The 22159-nt window shown below is 42.2% G+C and overlaps 3 protein-coding genes and 1 pseudogene across 4 annotated transcripts; 3 read left to right on the top strand and 1 right to left on the bottom strand.

Annotated features, from left to right (window-relative positions):
- The first annotated feature begins 168 nt into the window (after positions 1-168).
- LOC129017896 (keratin-associated protein 4-7-like) lies at positions 169-546 on the top strand. The gene has a single exon (XM_054458809.1). It carries the CDS (start codon positions 169-171, stop codon positions 544-546), a length of 378 nt encoding a protein of 125 aa, XP_054314784.1.
- Positions 547-11903: 11357 nt separating this feature from the next.
- Positions 11904-13041, bottom strand: LOC129017895 (keratin-associated protein 4-9). Its single transcript, XM_054458808.1, has one exon. The coding sequence runs from the start codon at positions 13004-13006 to the stop codon at positions 12374-12376; it is 633 nt and encodes a 210-aa protein (XP_054314783.1). The 5' UTR covers positions 13007-13041; the 3' UTR covers positions 11904-12373.
- A 2610-nt stretch (positions 13042-15651) lies between these two features.
- Positions 15652-19164, top strand: LOC129017596 (keratin-associated protein 4-12-like; annotated as a pseudogene).
- Positions 19165-20963: 1799 nt separating this feature from the next.
- LOC129017894 (keratin-associated protein 4-11) lies at positions 20964-22159 on the top strand. 2 transcript variants are annotated; one of them, XM_054458807.2, is made up of 2 exons: positions 21022-21194; positions 21270-22120. In XM_054458807.2, the coding sequence occupies exons 1-2, from the start codon at positions 21022-21024 to the stop codon at positions 21607-21609; spliced, it is 513 nt and encodes a 170-aa protein (XP_054314782.1). In that variant the 3' UTR covers positions 21610-22120. The 2 variants fall into 2 exon arrangements, with proteins under 2 accessions (XP_054314780.1, XP_054314782.1); XM_054458805.2 differs by having other exon boundaries at positions 20964-22159.

The following is a 22159-nucleotide window of genomic DNA, read 5'->3' as shown; positions in this document are numbered from 1 at the left end:
GTGATTACATGATTAATTTTTCCAGTAAGTAAATAATAACAAGGAAATAATGACGTGGTGGCAACGGGCCTTCAGGAGGGTATAAAGGGGCTACAGGCCCAGGAGACTTCCAAACTCAAGAACTTCACTCTCCTAGAAACCCAACTAGATCCTTCACCCTGTGACACCATGGTCAACTCCTGTTGTGGCTCCGTGTGCTCTGACCAAGGCTGTGGCCAAGACCTCTGCCAGGAGACCTGCTGCCGCCCCAGCTGCTGTCAGACCACCTGCTGCAGGACCACCTGCTACCGCCCCAGCTGCTGTGTGTCCAGCTGCTGCAGGCCCCAGTGCTGCCAGGCTGTGTGCTGCCAGCCCACCTGCTGCCGCCCCAGCTGCTGCATCTCCAGCAGCTGCCACCCCTCTTGCTGTGAATCCAGCTGCTGCCGCCCCTGCTGCTGCCTGCGTCCAGTCTGTGGCCGAGTCTCCTGCCACACCACTTGCTATCGCCCAACCTGTGTCATCTCCACCTGCCCCCGCCCCATGTGCTGTGCCTCCTTTTGCTGCTGAGCCCACTGCCCTGGCTCATCTCTCCCTTCACCGCAGGCCCACAGTTGTAGACCATTCTTCTGTGCTGACTATTAGGACACATGGAGTGGGATTGATGTCATTCAGCAGGGTGGACTTCATGTTTCCAATGAGCCCATCACCATCCCACTGAATCTGTGAGAACATTCTGGTTCATTTTAAACTCCCTCCCTTGCTTTCTTTTTCTTCCAGTCATGGCACCAAATATGAAATAATTTGTAATCCACTAGCTAAGAAATTATTCCAATCCTCTAAATTCCTCATTTTTTAAAATCATTTTGAGCCTATAGGTTATCCTTCCCAATGAGGTACACATTATCTACCTTTCAAACATATTGTCTGTCAGCCTTTCAGTCATTCTTTTCTCTTGGAAAGGTAGGAGGCTGCCCCTCCCATGCTCTGCTGCTTTCTCCCTGTTCTGTCTTTGTCTCTGTTTGTTCAAGTTTGCCAGAATTTTTCTATTTTGTTAGTACTTTATCTTTATTTTGTTCACAAAATATATTGTATTAAACTTTTCATTTAGAAATCTTTTATTGTTTTTTGCATTTTTTGTGATAATTTTCACTGAGTTTACTGATTCGTGGGGGTGAGGTGGGAATGCAGTAGAAGGGGATTCTCAAAGCATGATTCCAAAGTAAGACTTCAGGTATGAATTCATAGTGCCAAACTGCTCCAGTGTCACACATAAACTAAAATAAAATAGAAGCTTTTGATTGTTTCAATTTGATATATGGAATGGTTTGGGATAGGTAAAGCCCTAGTAATGTCACAGACAAACTAAAATAAAATAGAAGCTTTTCATTGTTTCAATTTGATGTGTGGAATGATTTGGGATAGGTAAAGCCCCAGTATTGTTGTTTGTAAGTTCATCCATGATTTTAGAACTTATGATATCATGGTAATACTCTTCACTCTCCTGTGTCAAATTTAAAAGGCACATCTCATCCTACTGCATTCCATCTTGATTCAAATCAGTTAAGGCAGACTCCAAATGTTATAAGGGAATTTTGTTATTTTGTTGTCGATCAGTTCAGTTTCTTTAATTTGCTGTGCAAAAGAATTTGAGAGCAAATCCAAAGTAAGAGTAAGTGAAGAAGTTTGTTGCAAAGCAAAAGTACCCTTTGAGAGGAAGAGTGGGCTGCTCAGTGGGAGAGACAGCAGCTAGTGCTGTAAGAGGAATTCCTTTTATGGGAGCTATACATACATAATCATAAAATACTGGTGAGGTCAAGTGTGCAAAGGCAGACCTGCGGTTGGCACATGTGCTCAGGATCCACGTGGTCTAACACCCATCGCATGTATCATTAGCATATGAAATCTCCACATAGGGGTGTTTTTCTTGTTGCGGTTGTTTTTACTATTAAAATGAGGAAAAGGTTACTATAAGCTGAACCTTGAGCCTAGCTGTGCATGCAGGACCCCAGAGAAGTCCCTGCCCACCCTCCCACACACCCCACCCCAGGAAGGAATTTGCAGTTAAGAGTTTCTTGGGCTTTTGGTGCAAATTGGCTAGAGATTGGGAAAGCTACATCAGGATTAAAGGGCTTTTGCTCTCTTTCCCAGGTTGTACTAGGTATCAGGAACTTGTAACCCTCTGGTGGGTCTGCTGGTATTCCGTAGGACCTCTTATCTTGCAAAAGAGTTAGGCGCTGATGCACAAAGCTTCAAGTGAAAAGAACCTGCTGTGAAAGGCTCCTGCTGGGCTTCACACAGGGGACAAGTCAGTATGGCCTTGTGAACCCCCAAAATCTGAGACAGGTCTCAGTTAATTTAGAAAGTTTATTTTGCCAAGGTCGGGGATGTACACCTGTGACACAGCCTCAGGAGGTTCTGAAGACATGTGCCCAAAGTGGTCAGAGAACAGCTTGGTTTTATACATTTTAGAGAGACATGAGACATCAATCAACATATGTAAGATGAACAGTGGTTCGGTCCGGAAAAGGCGGGACAACTCTAAGCGGGGAGGGGCTTCCAGGTCATAGGTAGATAAGAGACAAATGGTTGCTTTCTTTAGAGTTTCTGATTAGCCTTTCCAAAGGAGGCAATCAGATATGCATTGAACTCAGTGAGCAGAGGGGTGACTAGGAATAGAATGGGAAGCAGGTTTGCCCTAAGCAGTTCCCAGCTTGACTTTCCCTTTTACCTTAGTGATTTCAGGGCCCCCAGGTTTATTTTCCTTTCACATTTCCCCTCTTTTCTTCCTAAAAATCTTTTTGAGAAAGCATTTTAGAAGAAAGTCAGTCTTTGGTATCAAGTTTCATCTGATATCTCATGGCTAGGATTGTTTATTCCTAGACAGATAATTCCTGAGTTATTAGGAAAGTTCATTTTTAGCAGGTTGTGAAGTTTCATGTCCTATGAAGAGAAAATAGGGGGAGGAAGGGAGAAAAACAAAAATAAACAAAAGAACAATCCTGGAAAATCAATATGGGCCACATTACTCTGAAGTCCATACATCAGTAGGCAGGTATGAAAGTGGCTTATGTATGTCAACAGGTTGCTGATATTTTCTTCTGAAGTTTAAATTCTCTAGCTTCAGTTCGCAGGGCTTTACAAAAGCACAGATGAGTTTTCAGTGACTCCAAATTAGGAAAAATGGGGGAAAGAAGAAGAAAAAAAAACTGAAAACAATCTTTTGAAGGCTTGTACCCAAGAAAAATTAGAATTCAGTCCAAACTGTAGAAAATAATGAAAATGGAAAAACATTAGGCAAGACTAGAATCTAACAACAGGTGTACTATCATTTTTTGAAACATAATTCTTCTCTCTCCTGTTTCCCATTTTTACTAAAGACAAATCATGGCAGGGCTGATTTTCTTTATTATACTTGACCTGACTATTTGTATACAGCACAGCCATAGTAATAATTTTTTTTGCATAAGCTTTTAAATTGGCTTTGATGGAAGTGAAGCAGAATGTTTCCCTGACCCCTTTGTGGGACTTGTGACAGGGGTGCCTCGTTTATTCAGCCTGCCACTCTCAACTCCTTGCAGGAGGGAGCATGCAAGCAAATGAGGCAGGAACTGGAGTGCATGTGTGCTGGAATAGGCACTGCATCACGGTGAGGTCAAACTTCACTCGCTGGGACCTGCTGCAGTCCCCTGCTTGTGGGAGGAAGCATGCAGGTGAATAGGTGCAGGAGCCAGAGTGAGTGCTTTTGGCCACCGGCAGGAGCAAACTCTATGTGGGCCCCACAGCAGCATCTAGGTGAGGGTGCCTGCCACCCCCATAGCCCCAGAGTACATGTTACAGTGCTCTTTTAACTCTGCCTTCCATGGATGGCTTAAGTGTTAACAGCTCAGTGAGCCCTCTGCCTTTTTGCGTGAGGCAGCTGCCCTCCACCAGCAAGGGCAGAGGGCCAGTGTGACAGCCTTTTGTATCTGCTCTCTTGGCTCACAAGCTCTTGTCTTGTGTCCAGGAAAAGTGAGGTCACACGAACCAATCAAAGGATGGTAAATATGGGGGATTTTGTTGCTAATGAAAGTGGCTCTTAGCAGGAAGGGGAGCTGAAAAAGGATGGGGTGGGTGGGTAATCTTCCCCAAAGTTAGGCTGTATCCAGCCGGATTCTTCTCCAAGGTTACGCCATCAAGCTGTCCCTCTGCAATCAAGCTGCTTCTCTCTGACGTCCAGCTGTAGTCCCCAACGTCCAGTTGCTTCTTGCCTCTGCCAGCTCAGTCTGGCATCTTCATAGGCACAGGATGGGAAAGGATGGGGCCATGAGTGGTTTAGAAAAAGGCAACTTTCAAGCAGGAAAATAGGGATGTAAGTTCTCACTTTGGGCCGTGGTTTAAGGCTTTTCAGCTTGAAGGTGGGGTTTTGTCAGGGACCTACCCTTTTCTGCCTAGAATTTCTCAGCCCCCTGTCCCTATCAGAACTTTGTTCCATAGAAGGAATTTCGGATAAGACTTTTGGAAAGCTGAGCCTAGCCATGGATTTGTACCATCAAATACCTATGAGTTGGATGAATTCCTCTCCTCTTGAGGTTCCAAGATAAACTTGGGGCTCCTGGAACTGTTAGAAAGTGACATGCTTTACTTACCACAGGTCAGGAACCCTGTACAGGGACTGTGTAGGTAAGGTATGAGGGCAGTTCTCCCAAGGGGCTTTTATTGGCTCCATAAGTCAAGTTTGATTCCTTAAAAGAGAGCACACCATTCCAGTCAAAGCCTTGGTAAAATGACCAATTTCTCCAATTGTGTCCTGTTACAAATGAAAACAGATTCTTATTGCACTTATGCAAATAACTGTATTGCCATAAGTTAAGAATACTCACAGATGGTTTCCAGTTATGGGGAAAATCAGGTAGAGAGAAACAAATATGTTCCAAATATTTTTCACAGGAGTATACTAACTTGTTAAAAGCTGACAACAGCTCAAATAAAAGTTTCCTTGACTGAAGAAAAGAAAACAAGGATCAGCAACATTTTAAGCAAAAAGTCAAAAAGATTACTTTGCTCTTCTATTAGGTCAGTTCATGCAGTTAATTCCTGTTCTGCTTGATATTCATGAACATTTCAGGTCTCCATGAGTTCTGAAAGCTTTTCCTCCATTCTGATGTCACAATCTCCAAAGTTATTAGAAACTTGCCTTCAAGAACACGTTAAACTTTTATATCTGATTATAAAACCATCTTCTAAAGAGGACTAAAACAAGACAACAATTGTCCATGGATGACAAAAAGTTTTAGGGCAGCCATAGTCGAAGACACAATTGAGAAGAAAATTTGTTACCACCGTGGCACACAATAATTTAATATAACAATTATAATCATTACTGATAATGTACACCAGGTCATATCAGAACTACAGGAGTTTCCCATAATTTTGGTGCACATACCAATAACATTTTTGTACAAATACAGCCGAAAGAAAAGCAAACACCATTTTATATTTGACAATGCTTCCTATATAATTTTTATACCAAATAAGTCAATTATTTCATTTTTGGACTTGAGGGAAACTAGTATCTTAAAGGATAAATTAGGTCAGAAAAATACATAACTTGTAATTTGATTCTGGAAAGTTTGCCAAATATCAAAAGTTTAAAATACTTGATATGACAGGTCATCATAAAATAAGTCAATTTTTCAAACATTAAGCCCAAATAAAACAGCATAAAGCCAATTAAATTTGTTTTTCAAAATTTTATAAACAATCTATAAAATTTTAATATTGACCATAAGATATAGCTTCCATAAGCCTTTTTTAACCTTTATAACCTTTATTAAGGGGTCGGTTAACACTTCCAGAAAACCTTGTTTATCTGACACAGGGGCCCGTATGCTGGTATTGCATCAGTGTGCCTTTGACATCAATTATTAACTTGCAGAGAAACTGAACTTATTTTGTCTCTCAAAATCAGCCCTTACAATCTCACATGCCTACCTCTTCTGTGGTAGTTCCTGAGCCTTGAGGAGTTGAATAGCTTTGACTTCTGGCCTTATGTCTCAGGAATGCAGTTTATTTCGATTGGCATCTTCTACCAGGCCTGAAGATGAGGTTTTAATTGCTGTCAGTGTTTAAGATTTAGCAGATCTTGGTGTCCTTTGTAGACCCAGGAATCAAAGACCTGTAACTCAATGTCACAGGTACTTTCAAAGCACCTACAGAAATATACATGGATGTAATAACCTTAATTTAAAAAAATTATCTCAGATTCTTTTTCCTAAGCAAATCAAAAATTAATAATAACAGCATAGGATTGTTTCAATAAACCACAAAATCTCTTAGGTCAATAACCCAAAGGCAAAAGAAAAGACCTTCTACACTGCACACAATATTACTTTGGAAGAAAACATTTTCTTTAGACTTTTAGAAAACATTGTTAGCATCAGGCCACAACAAACAGAACTTAAGAAAAATAACTTATATGAGCTGAAAACGAGTTGAAGGGGAGAGAAAACAGCGAGTTAATAGTTGAACTTTGGGTTAAAAAAATTAAAATCTCTTATAATTTATTAAGAGTAAATCAATCCCTTAAGAAAATTTCATCACTCTAACTATTTCGTTTATCAGTGCTTTTTTTTTTTTTTACATGAAGCCCAATCTTCAGGAAAACTATTATAATTTCCCTTTAATTATAGACAACTTGATCATATAAAAGTTTGTTGGTGTTTTTTTTTTAATCCTCTTATTATGACTTATACAGACTGTTCATGATATGCTTGGACTTTCTGGTTTGCTTTGAACATCCATCTTTCTTAAACAATCAGTCATTTTATTTTAGGTCTAAATTTACCATACAAGATTCTTTCTCATATGAAATTATTTCTCTTTAAGCTTCCTTACCAAAAAGAACCCTCTTTATCCTCTTTATTTTTATACCTTTCTTTACATCTCTCTGATTTCCTGGTTCCTTTTAACTTGTCTTATACATAACCTTTAAATAAGCATTGAATTAGACAACAATTGTTCACCTTTTTAAAAAGGAATTGTTTACCTAGATTATTTATGAAAACTGCAATAGTCATCATTTAAAGTTATGGAACTGCCATTGCAAAATTATAACTTAGACAGTGAAAAAGATCTGACCTAATTGACTCTACCTTGCTTCTAACCTCCAAACTGTTCTTGTTCAGTCGTGGGCACAGGCTGAACAGACGTTGAGAGGAACATAGTTTATAGTTTACCTTTGAAACAAAGATTATAACAGTTCATTCCCAAAATAAATCTTACTGTCTGTGGACTAGACCACCAAAACCACAAGATTAGAAGTTACAGTAATCTTACTAAATTCAAGATGTGGCTATTTTTATTAAACCAGTATCAATGTCTTGTTTATTAAAGATTATACAAGCAAAGATCATTCTATTACAGTTTTGTAACCCCATGGCAAATTTTGACACCTTATAGTATTTGACAGGGATAAGCATGAAATTGCTTGATTAATAAATGCAAACAAAAATGCATGCTGGCAATTCTTAAGACATGTCTAATATTACTTTACCAATAATTTTAAAGCTAGCTTATTTATTAAAGATTTTACTTAAGTTACATAAACTTGAGAAAGCATTCAACTAGTCTTTTTTCCTGATAAAGTATTTGATTCAAGTGCTTTTTATCTTAAGCCAATTAATTAGAACTCTTTTATATATTTTCAGTAGTGAGATACTGTGTACACAACACATAAATATATAGACATAGTAGGCATGCTGATAGAAGTACATCGTATAGACACTTAAGGAGCTTTTTTCCCCTATCTTAGGCTTTCAAGTTCTTAATAACCTGTTTTACTGCCCTAGGGAGTTGTCAGCTAAATAGCCTTAAATTTGCATGTTAAAGGAAACAACTCAGGCAAAAATCAAATAGCAAAATTATATCATAAGGTACAGAGAGAAAAAGTCTGGTGGTGCTAGAGGGAAATTAAAATGGATTTAATTGCCAATTAAACATAAAATTATAAAAATTATAAAGGCCTTTTAAATAGATACACACACACACACACACACACACACACACACACACGCACACACACACACACACAGAGAAATCCTATAGCTTTTACTTCAGAACTTTAGCCACGAGATAAATACAAATTCACCAGCTTGCAAACAAAAAGCCTGTTGTATCCAGACAGTGGTTTTTATCTTAATAGAAAAATAGCAGCAGATTTAAAGCAGGCAGAAAAGAAAATAGAGAAAAAAGAGAACTTAGGAACTCTAGTTTGCAGGTCAACCTTAAGGCTTCTTTCTCTCCTTTCTTTCTTTCTTTCTTTCTTTCTTTCTTTCTTTCTTTCCTTCCTTCTTTCCTTCTTTCTTTCATTCCTTCCTTCCTTCCTTCTTTTTTCCTTCCTTCTTTCTTTCTTTCTCTCTTCTAAAAAAGAAGGGGGATACATGTGCAGCAGAACGTGCAGGTTTGTTACATAGGTATACGTGTGCCATGGTGGTTTGCTATACCTATTGACCCATCCTCTAAGTTCCCTCCCCTCACTCCCCACCCCCCTACAGCCCCTGATGTGTGTTGCTCCCCTCTCTGTGTCCATGTGTTCTCAATATTCAACTCCCATTTATGAGTGAGAACATGTGGTATTTGGTTTTCTGTTTCTGCACTAGTTTGCTCAGGATGATGGCTTCCAGCTTCACCCATGTCCCTGCAAAGGACATGATCTCATTGTGTTTTGTGGCTGCATGGTATTCCATGGTGTATATGTACCACATTTTCTTTATCTAGTCTATCATTGATGGGCATTTGGGTTGGTTCCATGTCTTTGCTATTGTAAATAGTGTTGCAATAAACATACATGTGCATGTGTCTTTATAGTAGAATGATTTATATTCCTTTGGGTATATCCCAAGTAATGGGATTGCTGGGTCAAATGGTATTTCTGGTTCTAGATTCTTGAGGAATCGCCATACTGTCTTCCACAATGGTTGAACTAATTTACATGGGCTCTTTCTTCTTAATGTAAATGTGCACGAAGACCATATTACTTCCATTTTACATAAACTCTGGCAAGTACAGGTGCCATAAAACTTATGGAGTGCTCGAAAGGGGGTCATTCTCCTTGTTTTCTCCTCATTCTTAGATTATTTGTTTCCCAATTTTCTTCTTAAAAAGAGGAACTGAGCTGAGGCCTAGAGGTTTTCTGTGGTGGATCAATATGTGCTGCTTGTGGGCAGAACTCCACAGTGGGTCACCACTGAAAACAACAGTTCAGTTCCTCCTGCAAATGCACACAGACAAGCTGAATCGAGCTTAATTTGGGGAGAAAAAGCAACAGAGAAGACCCTTTAGAATGCACCTCTGAACTAGAATTAGGACCCTTAAACAACTTCCTAGAAGGAAAACAAAACAACAGCCAAGACCACTTTTTGTAAACCATGCTCAGCCGCCCCTTAACTTTGTAGCTCTCATCTACCACTACATACAACAAGGTCAAAGCCAAAGAGGTCAGGTCATACAATACAGGAAAACAGAGGTTTAGACTTAAGAAGAATCTACCCATGACTCTTGAAACTCCACAAAGAAAACAAAACACCCCAAAAAGGGTGAGTGGCAACCTTTGTTCTGAATTCTTTAAGAGAGTTCAAGTCATTAGAAGCCTTCTCTAGATTTTTTGGTACTGCAGATAGCAAAGGGGGAAGGAAGTATATGGTGGAAGAAAAGTAAACAAAAGAACGTTCATTTTTTAAGACAGGAAGCAAACACAGAAACCAAGTGCATGGGTTTTTTATTCTTTTTGTTTGTTTGTTTTCTTCTTTTGCAGCTGCAAGGAATTTTAGCCAAATTAGGCTAAATTAGAGCCAAATTAGAGAGGTTTTGTTACCCATAATTTTGAATTCTCACTTGGATTTGACCAAGTCAGGTAGGGTTGGTCAAGTCTGATGGGAGAAAGACCAAAACAAACAACAAAAAACTCCAACAATAGGATCACCAAGCACTCTAATGATAAGGAGAAATTAAGACCAGCTTGTTGTTAAACTTTAGCCCAGACAAAGCCCCAGTTCAGCTACTTACCTAGGGATGGGTCTCAGGCTGAAGGCTGCTTTCTACCACCCTAGAAGCAGGAAGAAAACTCAAACTGGTCTTCCCTGCTGGGAGTGACCTCAAACTCTACATGCCTTTCATCATCGTGGAAGCAGGAAATCTCGCCTTCCTTGTAAAGGAAGTAAAAGTAAATCTTGCCTTCCTTATAAGGGAGGCAAGTAAGCAAGTAAAACTCCAAAAACAAAAAAAGGTGGGGCAGTTGTACAACAAAATGAACTTTAGTTCTTCACCAAATTTTGGGAGATCAGGGATTCTTTGGGGAGGGTGCTCCCAGACCTCAGCAAATTGTCCTATTGGTTTGAGCCATAAAGTTAGCTCATGCTATTACCAGGCACCAACAGGATATTTGTCAAAGGTCAGGTGCATCTCCACTCAGAATCCTTTCACAATTACCAAAATGATAACCCAGAAAATCTGAGACAGGTCTCAGTTAATTGAGAAAGTTTATTTTGCCAAGGTTCAGGATGCTCCAGTGACATAGCCTCAGGAAGTCCTGATGACATGTGTATAAGGTGGTCAGATAACACTTTTGTTTTATACATTTTAGGGAGACATGAGACACCAATCAACATATGTAAGATGAACACGGATTTGGTCCAGAAAAGGCAAGACAACTCGAAGCAAAGGCGGGACAACTCGAAGCTGGGAGGGGGCTTCCAGATCATAGGTATATAAGAGACAAATGCTTGCTTTCTTTTGAGTTTCTGATTAGCCTTTCCCAAGGAGGCAATCAGATATGCATTTATCTTAGTGAGCAGAGGGGTGACTTTGAATAGAATGAGAGGCAGGTTTGTCCTAAGCGGTTCCCCGTTTGCCTTTTCCCTTTAGCTTAGTGATTTGGGGGCCCCAATATTTATTTTCCTTTCACAGCCTCCTAACCTTATTTATCCTGCCTCATGTTTAAGAAGGCATCATAACTCTATGATTAAGATCTGGGCAACATTTTTCTTAAGGCATCTGAAAAAATATGAAGCTTATCAATGATACCTGAACAAATCATCTTAAACTTGATTGGCTCAATAGCTTAAGGCCATTTCAGAGCTGATAATAGTCAAATAAAAGTAAAAACATCAAGAGCAGGTGCTCCTACTAGAATGCCAAGTTATAATCACTTACTATATTCTTTCAGATTCAAATGAAGGCACCTCTCTTGGAGATTCTAATTAGGATATGCACCCCAGCTGCGACCTACTCAAGACTGAACTAATTCCAATAAAATAATTCTTAAAAAGAAAAGTGAGCCTTGAAATTTTCAGCCTTTCTGGGTTTATATATATTAAAATGTTAAGTGTGGAGTTGTTTAAATTATAATGTAAACCCGTAGAGACCACAGTCAGCAATATACCATGCTATCCAGATGAAATACAGCTCAATATGCTCTTTTGTCTCAGCAGAACTCACTGGGAAATAAAGCCCACTTTTTGATTATAAATTCCAAAATGTTGTTTATTGAGTGAAATGAATTCAGTACATGAAATTCTTTATAGAAGAATTCCCTTCTTTCATTGGTGTCTAATTTTCAGAAATTTGGTTTTATCTTTTTTGTCAAAATAGGGATGATAGTATTATGAGATATAATGTGTTGAAGATAAAATGTGTTTCAAGAGCTAAGGTATGAATTAAACCTGTCTTAATTTAGGCTATTAAGACACATGTGCACACACACACACACACACACACACATATACACACAGCACTTCTATTCCAATACCTTAAATTATCTATATTCGATATAGCATGTATCTTCAAAGTGATTTCAACATGGGTTGCTTTTCCAGTGTCTTTGTGTAAAATAAAATTGTCAGGGAATCAGTAAAATAATTATGAAAGCAATAGAGAATGATACCAATGAATTCTTACGTGCAGAAATGTTTATTAGAAAGCAGAGATGCAACAAAGCATAAGAAATTCACACTAGGAGAAACACAGAATATAACTGGGTGGCTGGATCTGAGGGTGCAACCTCAGTGACAAAACTGGTCCTCCAGATAATGTCTACCTCACTGAGAAGAAGAATCTGTACCTCAAAGTGATAAAGAAAATGAGGAAATTAGAGGATTGGGATAATTTCTTAGCTAGTGGATTACAAATTAATTCACATTTGATGCCACCACCGGAAGAAAAAGAAAGCAAGGGAGGGAGTTTAAAATGAATCAGAATGTTCTCAAAGAGTCAGTGAAATGGTGATGGGCTCATTGGAAACATGAGGTCCATCCTATTGAATGACATCAACCCCACTTCATGTGTCCTAATGGTCAGAACAGTAGAAGGGTCTACATCTGTGGGCCAGTGGTGAAGGGGGAGATGAGCCAGGGCAGTGGGCTCAGCAGCAAGAGGAGGCACAGCACAAGGGGCGGGGGCAGCTGGAGATGACACAGATTGGGCGATAGCAAGTGGTGTGGCAGGAGACTCGGCCACAGACTGGACGCAGGCAGCAGCAGGGGCGGCAGCAGCTGGATTCACAGCAAGAGGGGTGGCAGCAGCTGGAGATGTTGCAGCTGGGGCGGCAGCAGGTGGGCTGGCAGCACACAGACTGGCAGCACTGGGGTCTGCAGCAGCTGGACACACAGCAGCTGGGGCGACAGCAGCTGGAGATGCAGCACCTAGGGCGGCCGCAGGTCGTCTCACAGCAGCTGGGGCGACAGCAGGTGGGTTGGCAGCACACAGACTGGCAGCACTGGGGCCTGCAGCAGCTGGACACACAACAGCTGGGGCGGTAGCAGGTGGTCCTGCAACAGGTGGTCTGACAGCAGCTGGGGCGGGAGCAAGTGGGTTGGCAGCACACAGACTGGCAGCACTGGGGCCTGCAGCAGCTGGATACACAGCAGCTGGGGCGGCAGCAGGTGGTCCTGCAGCAGGTGGTCTCACAGCAGCTGGGGCGGCAGCAGGTCTCCTGGCAGAGGTCTTGGCCGCAGCCCTGGTCAGAGCACACGGAGCCACAACAGGAGTTGACCATGGTGTCAGAAAGGGGAGGATCTGGGTGGGTTTCCAAGAGAGTGAAATTCTTGGGTTTGGAAGTCTTCTGGGTCCATTGCCTCCTTTATACCCTGCTGAAGGCCCATGGCCACCACGTCATTATTTCCTCGTTATTATTTACCTACTGGAAAACTTAGTCATGTAATTACATAATTGTGTGTTTCAAGTTAAATACTCCAAAAGAGAGAAAATAACCCATTTCCTTTTCCTGCTGTGCTCCTGTGTTTCTATTGGAAACACTTGTCATATTTCTTCCTTAGTGGGGGTCACCTTTGTCCCTGGTCTATGCAGTGTCTTTTACAAAGCACTGGTCACAGGACTCTGACACTTTATTTCTAAATGTGATTCTACCTCCTACCTGTAGATTGCTCTCTGCAAATCATGGGGGACAATTTTTATAATGTGAATGTGTCTTTTGTTGTCAAATAATGTCCTGGTCAGATGACATGTTGGAAAGGAATTAGAAGGAAGGACTCATTTGGGAGAAGGATGTCCCATCTATAATGAAAATGACTCTGATTCCGTGTATGCTTCTTGAATGGTTGGGGAGATGGTCAGATCTCAAGGAAGTTATAAACTCTGTGTCAGATCTCATTCCACCACTCCAAGTGAAAGTACTTAGCCATGACTCATTGCTTTTAAGGAGTAAAAACACATTTTTCTGTATGTCTCACAGTATAGGCATTAGGAGTAGGAAGTTTTGATTTATCTTTGATCATCAAAATTGCATGATGGATTTTTCATTGACAAAAGCATTTGTTATATGTAAACAATATTTAGAATTATTAAGCCTTCAATAATATGCATCCAAGACATTCTATTGGGTACTCTGGGTATAGAACAGATAAACCCTCCTCTTTTTCCTGCAGGTACTTGTATAAGACACACGCATAAGAAGCAGAATTTGGCAAAAATGAAAAGAATTACAATTATGTTCATTAAACAACTAAAATAAAAATGTATAGTATGTGGATAAGTTCCACACACCTTCAGTGTATGTATATTACTTGTGAAGTATTGACTATGTACCAGACATTGTGCTAAATATCTTATATTTATTTCATTTTCACTCCTTAATACAACCTTATAAAGTAGTGTACATTCTTATTACTCTTTTAGCAGAATACTCAAAAGAAGCATTAAAAAGCTAAAACAAACAAAATACTTGTCCAAGATTAAATAGAAAGTAAGCCTAATATGTCTTAGTGTAGCCAAGAAAGCGATAAAGAATACAATTTGCTAAGTTTGCTGAAACTGCTTCATCTTCTTGGAATGTTTCATCTTTTTTTGTCCACTCTGCAAACTCCTACTCATTTGTCAAAACCCAGTTAAAATATTTCCTCCTCAATAATGTCTTTCCTGATAAGCTACCCCATTCATTTATCATTATTTCCTGCCTTGTGCTCATAATTTGATACATTCTACTGTATCATAGACATTTACTTCTTTCATTCCCCCATATGCAATGCAAATACCCTGAAGGCATGGGCTATGACGCTTCTTTTTGTTACCATGATACTCAGCACAGAGAACACCGGTGATAAATGTTTCTTGAGTGAATGAAGGCTTTTTGATGACATAGAAGCATGTACGGTCCTTTAAAAATGTATATATCTTTTGACTTCTGGATAAAAGAGAGGAAAACATTCCAAATAAGGAGATCAGAGTTTCATTTCAGGAAAACTACACTTATTTCTATGGTAAGTAACATGTCCTCTGATAAATAACATATGTGGAAAGTTGTGGAAGTTAGGATTCTGTTTATAGAATGAGACTTGGTTATAGATAACCAGGAATACCGTGTCTTCCCACTGTGGAAGGGAAAAGAGACGGTGAGACAGAGAAAGAAGGCGTCAAACTCATCCTTTTATAAGGAACCCTCTCTTGTGATAACGGCATTAATTCACTCATGAGGGTGGTGTCACCATGACCCAAACATCTCCTGTTAGGCCCCACCTCCCAACACTGCTGCATTGTGGATCAAGTTTCCAACACATGAACTTTGTGGGACACATTCAAACCATTGCATTCCACCCTTGGCCCCCCAAATCCATATCCTTCTCATATACAAAATATATTCATTTTATTCCAATAGTCCCAAAGTATTAACTTGTTCCAGCACCAACTTAAAAGTCAAAATGTAAATGTAAGAGTGTCATGTGACTCTGATATGAATGAGACTCAACACAGGACTTACCCTGAGGCAAATTCTCCTCCATATGTGAACCTATTAAAGAAGTTATCTAGTTCCAAAATCCAATGGTGGGAGAGGCATAGGATAGACAGGCCCATTCCAAAAGGGAGCAACAGGAAACAAAAAAGGGTAACTGGCCCCAGGTGAGTCTAACAGGGAAGACAGCATTAAATCTTAAGACTGGAGAATAACCTTCGACTCCATGTGCTGCCTCCTGGATGTGCCCGCCATGGGGCAGGGCTGCCTGGGGCCTTGGTGTTAGGCCCCAAATGCCCTCAGATAGCCCTGCCCCATGGCTTTGCTGGGCTCAGCCCATACAGCAGCTATCTGACTGGAGTCTCTGCTGCAGCTCTCTCAGGCTAGTATTGCAGGCTGATAGTTCTATAGTTCTAGGGTCTCAGTGGCTGCTCTGATCCGCTGTTTTCCTGAGCATGGCCCTAGGAGAACTTCTCTGCTGTGGCTACACCCCTATGGCAGGCTGTCAGAAACATCCTTTCAAACCTAGGTGGACCACCATGGCCCCACAACTCCTGCAGTCTGTGTATCTACAGTCAGTACTACATGAACGCCACCAAGGCTCACGGTTTGTGGCCTCTGCAGCAGCAGCGCAAGTCTCATCTAAGCCCACTTGAGCCACAACTGGAGCAGCAAAGGGGCACTGTGCTAGAATGTGGAGAGTACCAAGCACTTTCTGACCTCAAGATTCTCTTATTTGGAGCCTGTGATGGGAGGGACAGCTTCAAAGATCTTTGAAATGCCTTCAGAGCCATTCTCCCATTGATTTGATGAACAGCACCTAGCTTCCTTCTATTCATATCAATCCTTGTAACAAAGCATTACTTGGCCACACCCTTGCATGCTTTTTCATTCTTTATATGGTCAGTCTGCACATTTTCTACATCTTTATGTTCTGTTTCTCTTTTAATTATGAATCCCGCCTTTAAATCATTTCTTTCCTCTTGCATTTTACTATGTGCAGTTCAAAGATGCCACGCAGCCCCAGTGCTTCCAGTCTGTGTGCTGCCAGCCCACCCACCTGCTGTCACCCCAGCTGTTGTCAGACCACCTGCTGCAGAACCACCTGCTGCCACCCCAGCTGTTCTGTGTCCAGCTGCTGCAGACCCCAGTGCTGCCAGTCTGTGTGCTGCCAGCCCACCTGCTGTCGCCCCAGCTGCTGTCAGACCACCTGCTGCAGGACCACCTGCTGCCGCCCCAGCTGCTGTGTGTCCAGCTGCTGCAGGCCCCAGTGCTGCCAGTCTGTGTGCTGCCAGCCCACCTGCTGCCGCCCCAGCTGCTGCATCTCCAGCAGCTGCTGCCCCTCTTGCTGTGAATCGAGCTGCTGCTGCCCCTGCTGCTGCCTGTGTCCAGTCTGTGGTCGAGTCTCCTGCCACATCACTTGCTATTGCACAACCTGTGTCATCTCCACCTGTCCCCGCCCCTTGTGCTGTGCCTCCCCTCCCCTTCCCCTCCCCTCCCCTCCTCTTCCCTTCCCCACCCCTTCCCCTCCCTTTCCTCCTTTCCCTTGCCCTCCACTCCCCTCCCCGCCCTTCGTCTCCCCTCCTCTCCCCAGTGTTAATCCCCTCCCCTTCCCCTTCCCTCCACTCCCCTCCCCTCCTCTCCCCAGTGTTAATCCCCTCCCCTTCCCCTTCCCCTCCCCTCCCCTCCCCTCCTTTCCCCAGTGTTAATCCCCTCCCCTTCCCCTTCCCCTCCCCTCCCCTCCACTCCCCTCCTTTCCCCAGTGTTAATCCCCTCCCCTTCCCCTTCCCCTCCCCTCCCCTCCCCTTCCCCTCCCCTCCCCTCCCCTCCTCTCCCCAGTGTTAATCCCCTCCCCTTCCCCTTCCCCTCCCCTCCCCTCCCCTCCTTTCCCCAGTGTTAATCCCCTCCCCTTCCCCTTCCCCTTCTCTCCCTTCCTCTTCCCCTCCCCTCCCCTCCCCTCCCCTCCCCTCCCCTCCTCTCCCCAGTGTTAATCCCCTCCCCTTCCCCTTCCCCTTCTCTCCCTTCCCCTTCCCCTCCCCTCCCCTCCCCTCCCCTCCTTTCCCCAGTGTTAATCCCCTCCCCTTCCCCTTCCCCTCCCCTCCCCTCCCCTCCCCTCCCCTCCTTTCCCCAGTGTTAATCCCCTCCCCTTCCCCTTCCCCTCCCCTCCCCTCCCCTCCCTTCCTTTCCCCAGTGTTAATCCCCTCCCCTTCCCCTTCCCCTCCCCTCCCCTCCCCTCCCTTCCTTTCCCCAGTGTTAATCCCCTCCCCTTCACCTTCCCCTCCCCTCCCCTCCCCTCCCTTCCTTTCCCCAGTGTTAATTCCTTCCCCTTCCCCTTCCCCTCCCCTCCCCTCCCCTCCCCTCCTTTCCCCAGTGTTAATCACAAGAGCATGCTTCAATAAACCTCCTGCATGTTGCTCTCCATCTCAGTGTCTGCTTCTTGGGGAACCCAGCCTGTCCCCCAAAACAATTTGAAATTCATGATAGCTAATTTGAGAGCTCAAATGACTGACTGAAATGTACTTTTAATATTTTAGTTCCTGAAAGAAATAAGAATGTAAACATAATAGCAGAAAATATATTTAACAGAATCTGTAGAAAATATTATGAATTTTATATAAATCACATTTATTATTTTCTAAAGATGTTTAGATCATTTATGCACAAATATATGCTCTTTAAACATTTAGACAATACAAAAGAATGCAACCAAAAGTAAGTTTCCTGTCACGGTCTTTGCCAATCCCATTCAATACCTAATGTTACAAATTGAGATACATCCTCATTAAATGCATGCGTAACACATGTATGTATTTATTTGAAAACTTGGCTTTCGTTGCACATCTCTTGTTCTGACATTTATTCAAACGTTATTTTATGTCCTTCAGGAAATATTAACACTTTCCTTCACATAGGCTTGGCAGATTTATTTACATATTTTTCTATTTACTCTTGAGAATTGTGAGCACATTGTTCTTTTTTTAAATTATTCTTTAAGTTCTAGGGTACATGCGCACAACGCGCAGATTTGTTACATATGTATACATGTGCCATGTTGGTGTGCTGCACCCAATAACTCGTCATTTACATTAGGTATTTCTCCTAATGCTATCCCTCCCTCCTCCCCCCACCCCACACAGGCCCCAGTGTGATTTTTCTCCATTAAATTATAAAGAGAATTATTGCTAGTGTATAAAAAGTCTATAGATTAGTATAAGTTCATATCTTATCTGATCTCATGATTCATACTAATACTCAGCTGACTCTCCAGGATTTTACAGGTGTGCAGTCATGGTGGCCAAGTGCCTCCAGCCTCAGGCCTGTCCCCGGGGTTCATCCCCAGATGCCCACAGTGGGGGTCCTACAATTAACACAAACACTCTTGGGATTTTCTACCTTTCCTGTCTTACTTTCTCCATTTCCTCACTTGTGCTTCCTGGGATCATCCCCCAAATAAATTATGTGCACCCAGGTCTTTTTCTCAAGGTTTCCGTTGGGTAGAATTTAAGTTAAGACAACAGATGATCAACAAACATTTTTGGCTGACTGATATCAAACTGGAAATAATAGTTATTTCAATCAACAAGAGTAAAATGAGGAAGTCAGGAGGTGAAGGAGAACCAGTGCTACCATTTGGCGTTTACTTCCTTCCTGTCTTTTTACTGTGTGAATATAGGCTTGCATGTTCAACACTGTATTCCTGGTTATCTATAAACAAGTCTCCTTCTATAAATTGAATCTTAACTTCCACAACTTTCCACATATGTTATTTATCAGGGGACATGTTACCTATCACATAAATGAGTTTAGTCTTCCTGAAATGAAATTATGATCTCTTTGTTTGGAATGTTTTCCTCTCTTTTATCCAGAAGTCAAAAGATATATACAGTTTTAAAGGACCTTACATGCCTCTTTGTCATCAAAAAGCCTTCCTTCACTCAACAAACACTTACCACCAGTGTTCTCTGTGATGAGTATCATGGTAACAAGAATAAATGTCATAGCCCATGCCTTCAGGGTATTTGCATTGCACGTGGTGGAATAACAGAAGTAAATGACTATGATACAGTAGAATGTATCAAATTATGAGCACAAGGCAGGAAATCATGATAAATGAATGGGGTAGCTTATCAGGAAAGATATTATTGAGGAGGAACTATTTTAACTGGGTCTTGACACATGAGTAGGAGTTTGCAGAGTGGACAAAAAAAGATGAAACATTCCAAGAAGATGAAGCAGTTTCAGCAAGCTTAGTAAATTTTATTCTTTATGGCTTTCTTGGCTACACTAAGACATATTAGGCTTACTTTCTCTTTAACCTTGGACAAGTTTTTGTTTGTTTTAACTTTTCAATGCTTATTTTGAGTATTCCCCTAAAAGACTAATAAGAATATAAACTAGTTCATAAGGTTGTATTAAAGCGTGAAAATGAAACAAATATAAGATATTTGGTACAATGCCTGCTACATAGTCAATACTTCACAAGTAGTATACATACCCTGACGGTGTAAGGAACTTATCCACATACTATACATTTTTTATTTTAGTTGTTTAATGAAAATAATTGTAATTCTTTTCATTTCTGCCAAATTCTGTTTGCTATCTGTCTTATGCAAGTACCTACAAGAAAAAGATGAGGGTTTATCTGTTCTACACCCAGAGTACCCAATAGAATGTCTTGGATGCATGTTATTGAAGGCTTAATAATTCTAAATATTCTTCATATATAACAAATGCTTTTGTAAATGAAAAATCCATCATGCAATTTTGATGATCAAAGATTAATCAGGCTGGGTGTCGGTGGCTAGGTGGCTCAAGCCTGCAATCCCAACACTTTCGGAAGCAAAGGCGGGTGGATCACGAGGTCAAGAGATCGAGACCATCTTGGCCAACACGGTGAAACCCTGTCTCTACTAAAAATACAAAAGTAAGCTGGGTGTGGTGGCGCACACCTGTAGTCCCAGCTACTCGGGAGGCTTATGAAGAAGAAACCCTCGAACCCAGGAGGTGGAAGTTGCATTGAGCCAAGATCATGCCACTGTACTCCAGCCTGGTGACAGAGCGAGACTCTGTCAAAAAAAAAAAAAAAAAAAAAAAAAAAGATAAATCAAAACTTCCAACTCTTAATGCCTATACTGTAAGACATACAGCAAAATGTGTTTTTACCCATTAAAGGCAGTGAGTCATGGGTAAGTACTTTTCCTGGAGGCTGTGGAATAAGATCTGACAGAGTGTAGAACTTGTTGGGATCTGACCATCTGCCCGACCACCCAAGATGCACACACGGGATCAGAGTCACCCTCATTACAGATGGGACGTCCTTCCCCAAATAAGTCCTTCCTTTTAATTCCTTTCCAACATTTCACCTGACCAGGACATTCTTTGACAACAAAAGATACATTCACATTATAAAAATCGTCTCCCATGATTTGCAGACAGCAATCTACAGGTAGGAGGGAGAGTCACATTTAAAAACAAAATGTCAGAGAGTCCTGTGACCAGTGCTTTGTAAAAGACACTGCATAGACCAGGGACAAAGGTGACGCCCACCAAGGAAGAAATATGACAAGCATTTCCAATGGAAACACACGAGCACAGCAGGAAAAGGAAATGAGTTATTTTCTCTGTTTTGGAGTATTTAACTGGAAACACACAATGTTGTAATCACATGATTAAGTTTTCCAGTAGGTAAATAATAACAAGGAAATAATGACATGGTGGCAATGGGCCTTCAGGAGGGTATAAAGGGGCTATGGACCCAGGAGACTTCCAAACTCAAGAACTTCACTCTCTTGGAAACCCAAAAAGATCCTTCACCCTCTGACACCATGGTCAACTCCTGTTGTGGCTCCGTGTGCTCTGACCAAGGCTGTGGCCAAAACCTCTGCCAAGAGACCTGCTGCTGCCCCAGCTGCTGCCAGACCACCTGCTGCAGGACCATCTGCTGTCGCCCCAGCTGCAGTGTGTCCAGCTGCTGCAAGCCCCAGTGCTGCCAGTCTGTGTGCTGCCAGCCCACCTGCTGCCACCCCAGCTACTGCATCTCCAGCTGCTGTCGCCCCAGCTGCTGTGTGTCCAGCTGCTGCAAGCCCCAGTGCTGCCAGTCTGTGTGCTGCCAGCCCACCTGCTGCCGCCCCAGCTGCTGCATCTCCAGCTGCTGTCGCCCCAGCTGCTGTGTGTCCAGCTGCTGCAAGCCCCAGTGCTGCCAGGCTGTGTGCTGCCAGCCCACCTGCTGCCACCCCAGCTGCTGCATCTCCAGCTGCTGTCGCCCCAGCTGCTGTGAATCCAGCTGCTGCCGCCCCTGCTGCTGCCTGCGTCCAGTCTGTGGCCGAGTCTCCTGCCACACCACTTGCTATCGCCCAACCTGCGTCATCTCCACCTGCCCCCGCCCCATGTGCTGCGCCTCCTCTTGCTGCTGAGCCCACTGCCCTGGCTCATCTCTCCCTTCACCACTGGCCCACAGTTGTAGACCATTCTTCTGTGCTGACTGTTAGGACACATGGAGTGGGATTGATGTCATTCAGCATGGTGGACCTCATGTTTCCAATGAGCCCATCACCATCCCGCTGACTCTGTGAAAACATCCTGGTTCATTTTAAACTCCTTCCCTTGCTTTCTTTTTCTTCCAGTTGTGGCACCAAATACAAATTAATTTGTAATCCACTAGCTAAGAAATTATTCCAATCCTCTAAATTTATCATTTTTTAAAATCGATTTGAGCCTACAGAATATCCTTCCCAGTGAGGTAGACATTATTTCCCTTTCAAACATATTATTTGTCTGTCAGCCTTTCAGTCATTCTTTTCTCTTGGAAAGGTAGGAGGCTGCCCCTCCCATGCTCTCCCGCTTTCTCCCTGCTCTCTCTTTCTCTCTCTGTTTCATCAAGTTTGCCAGAATTTTTCTATTTTGTTAGTTCTTTATCTTTATTGTGTTCAGAAAATATATTGTATTAAACTTTTCATTTAGAAA

Source organism: Pongo pygmaeus, chromosome 19 (assembly GCF_028885625.2).
Source record: "Pongo pygmaeus isolate AG05252 chromosome 19, NHGRI_mPonPyg2-v2.0_pri, whole genome shotgun sequence".
In the NCBI taxonomy this organism is placed as follows: Eukaryota; Metazoa; Chordata; class Mammalia; order Primates; family Hominidae; genus Pongo; species Pongo pygmaeus.
The sequence above is the reverse complement of the archived record's forward strand: the minus strand, read 5'-3'. Positions and strand labels throughout refer to the sequence as shown.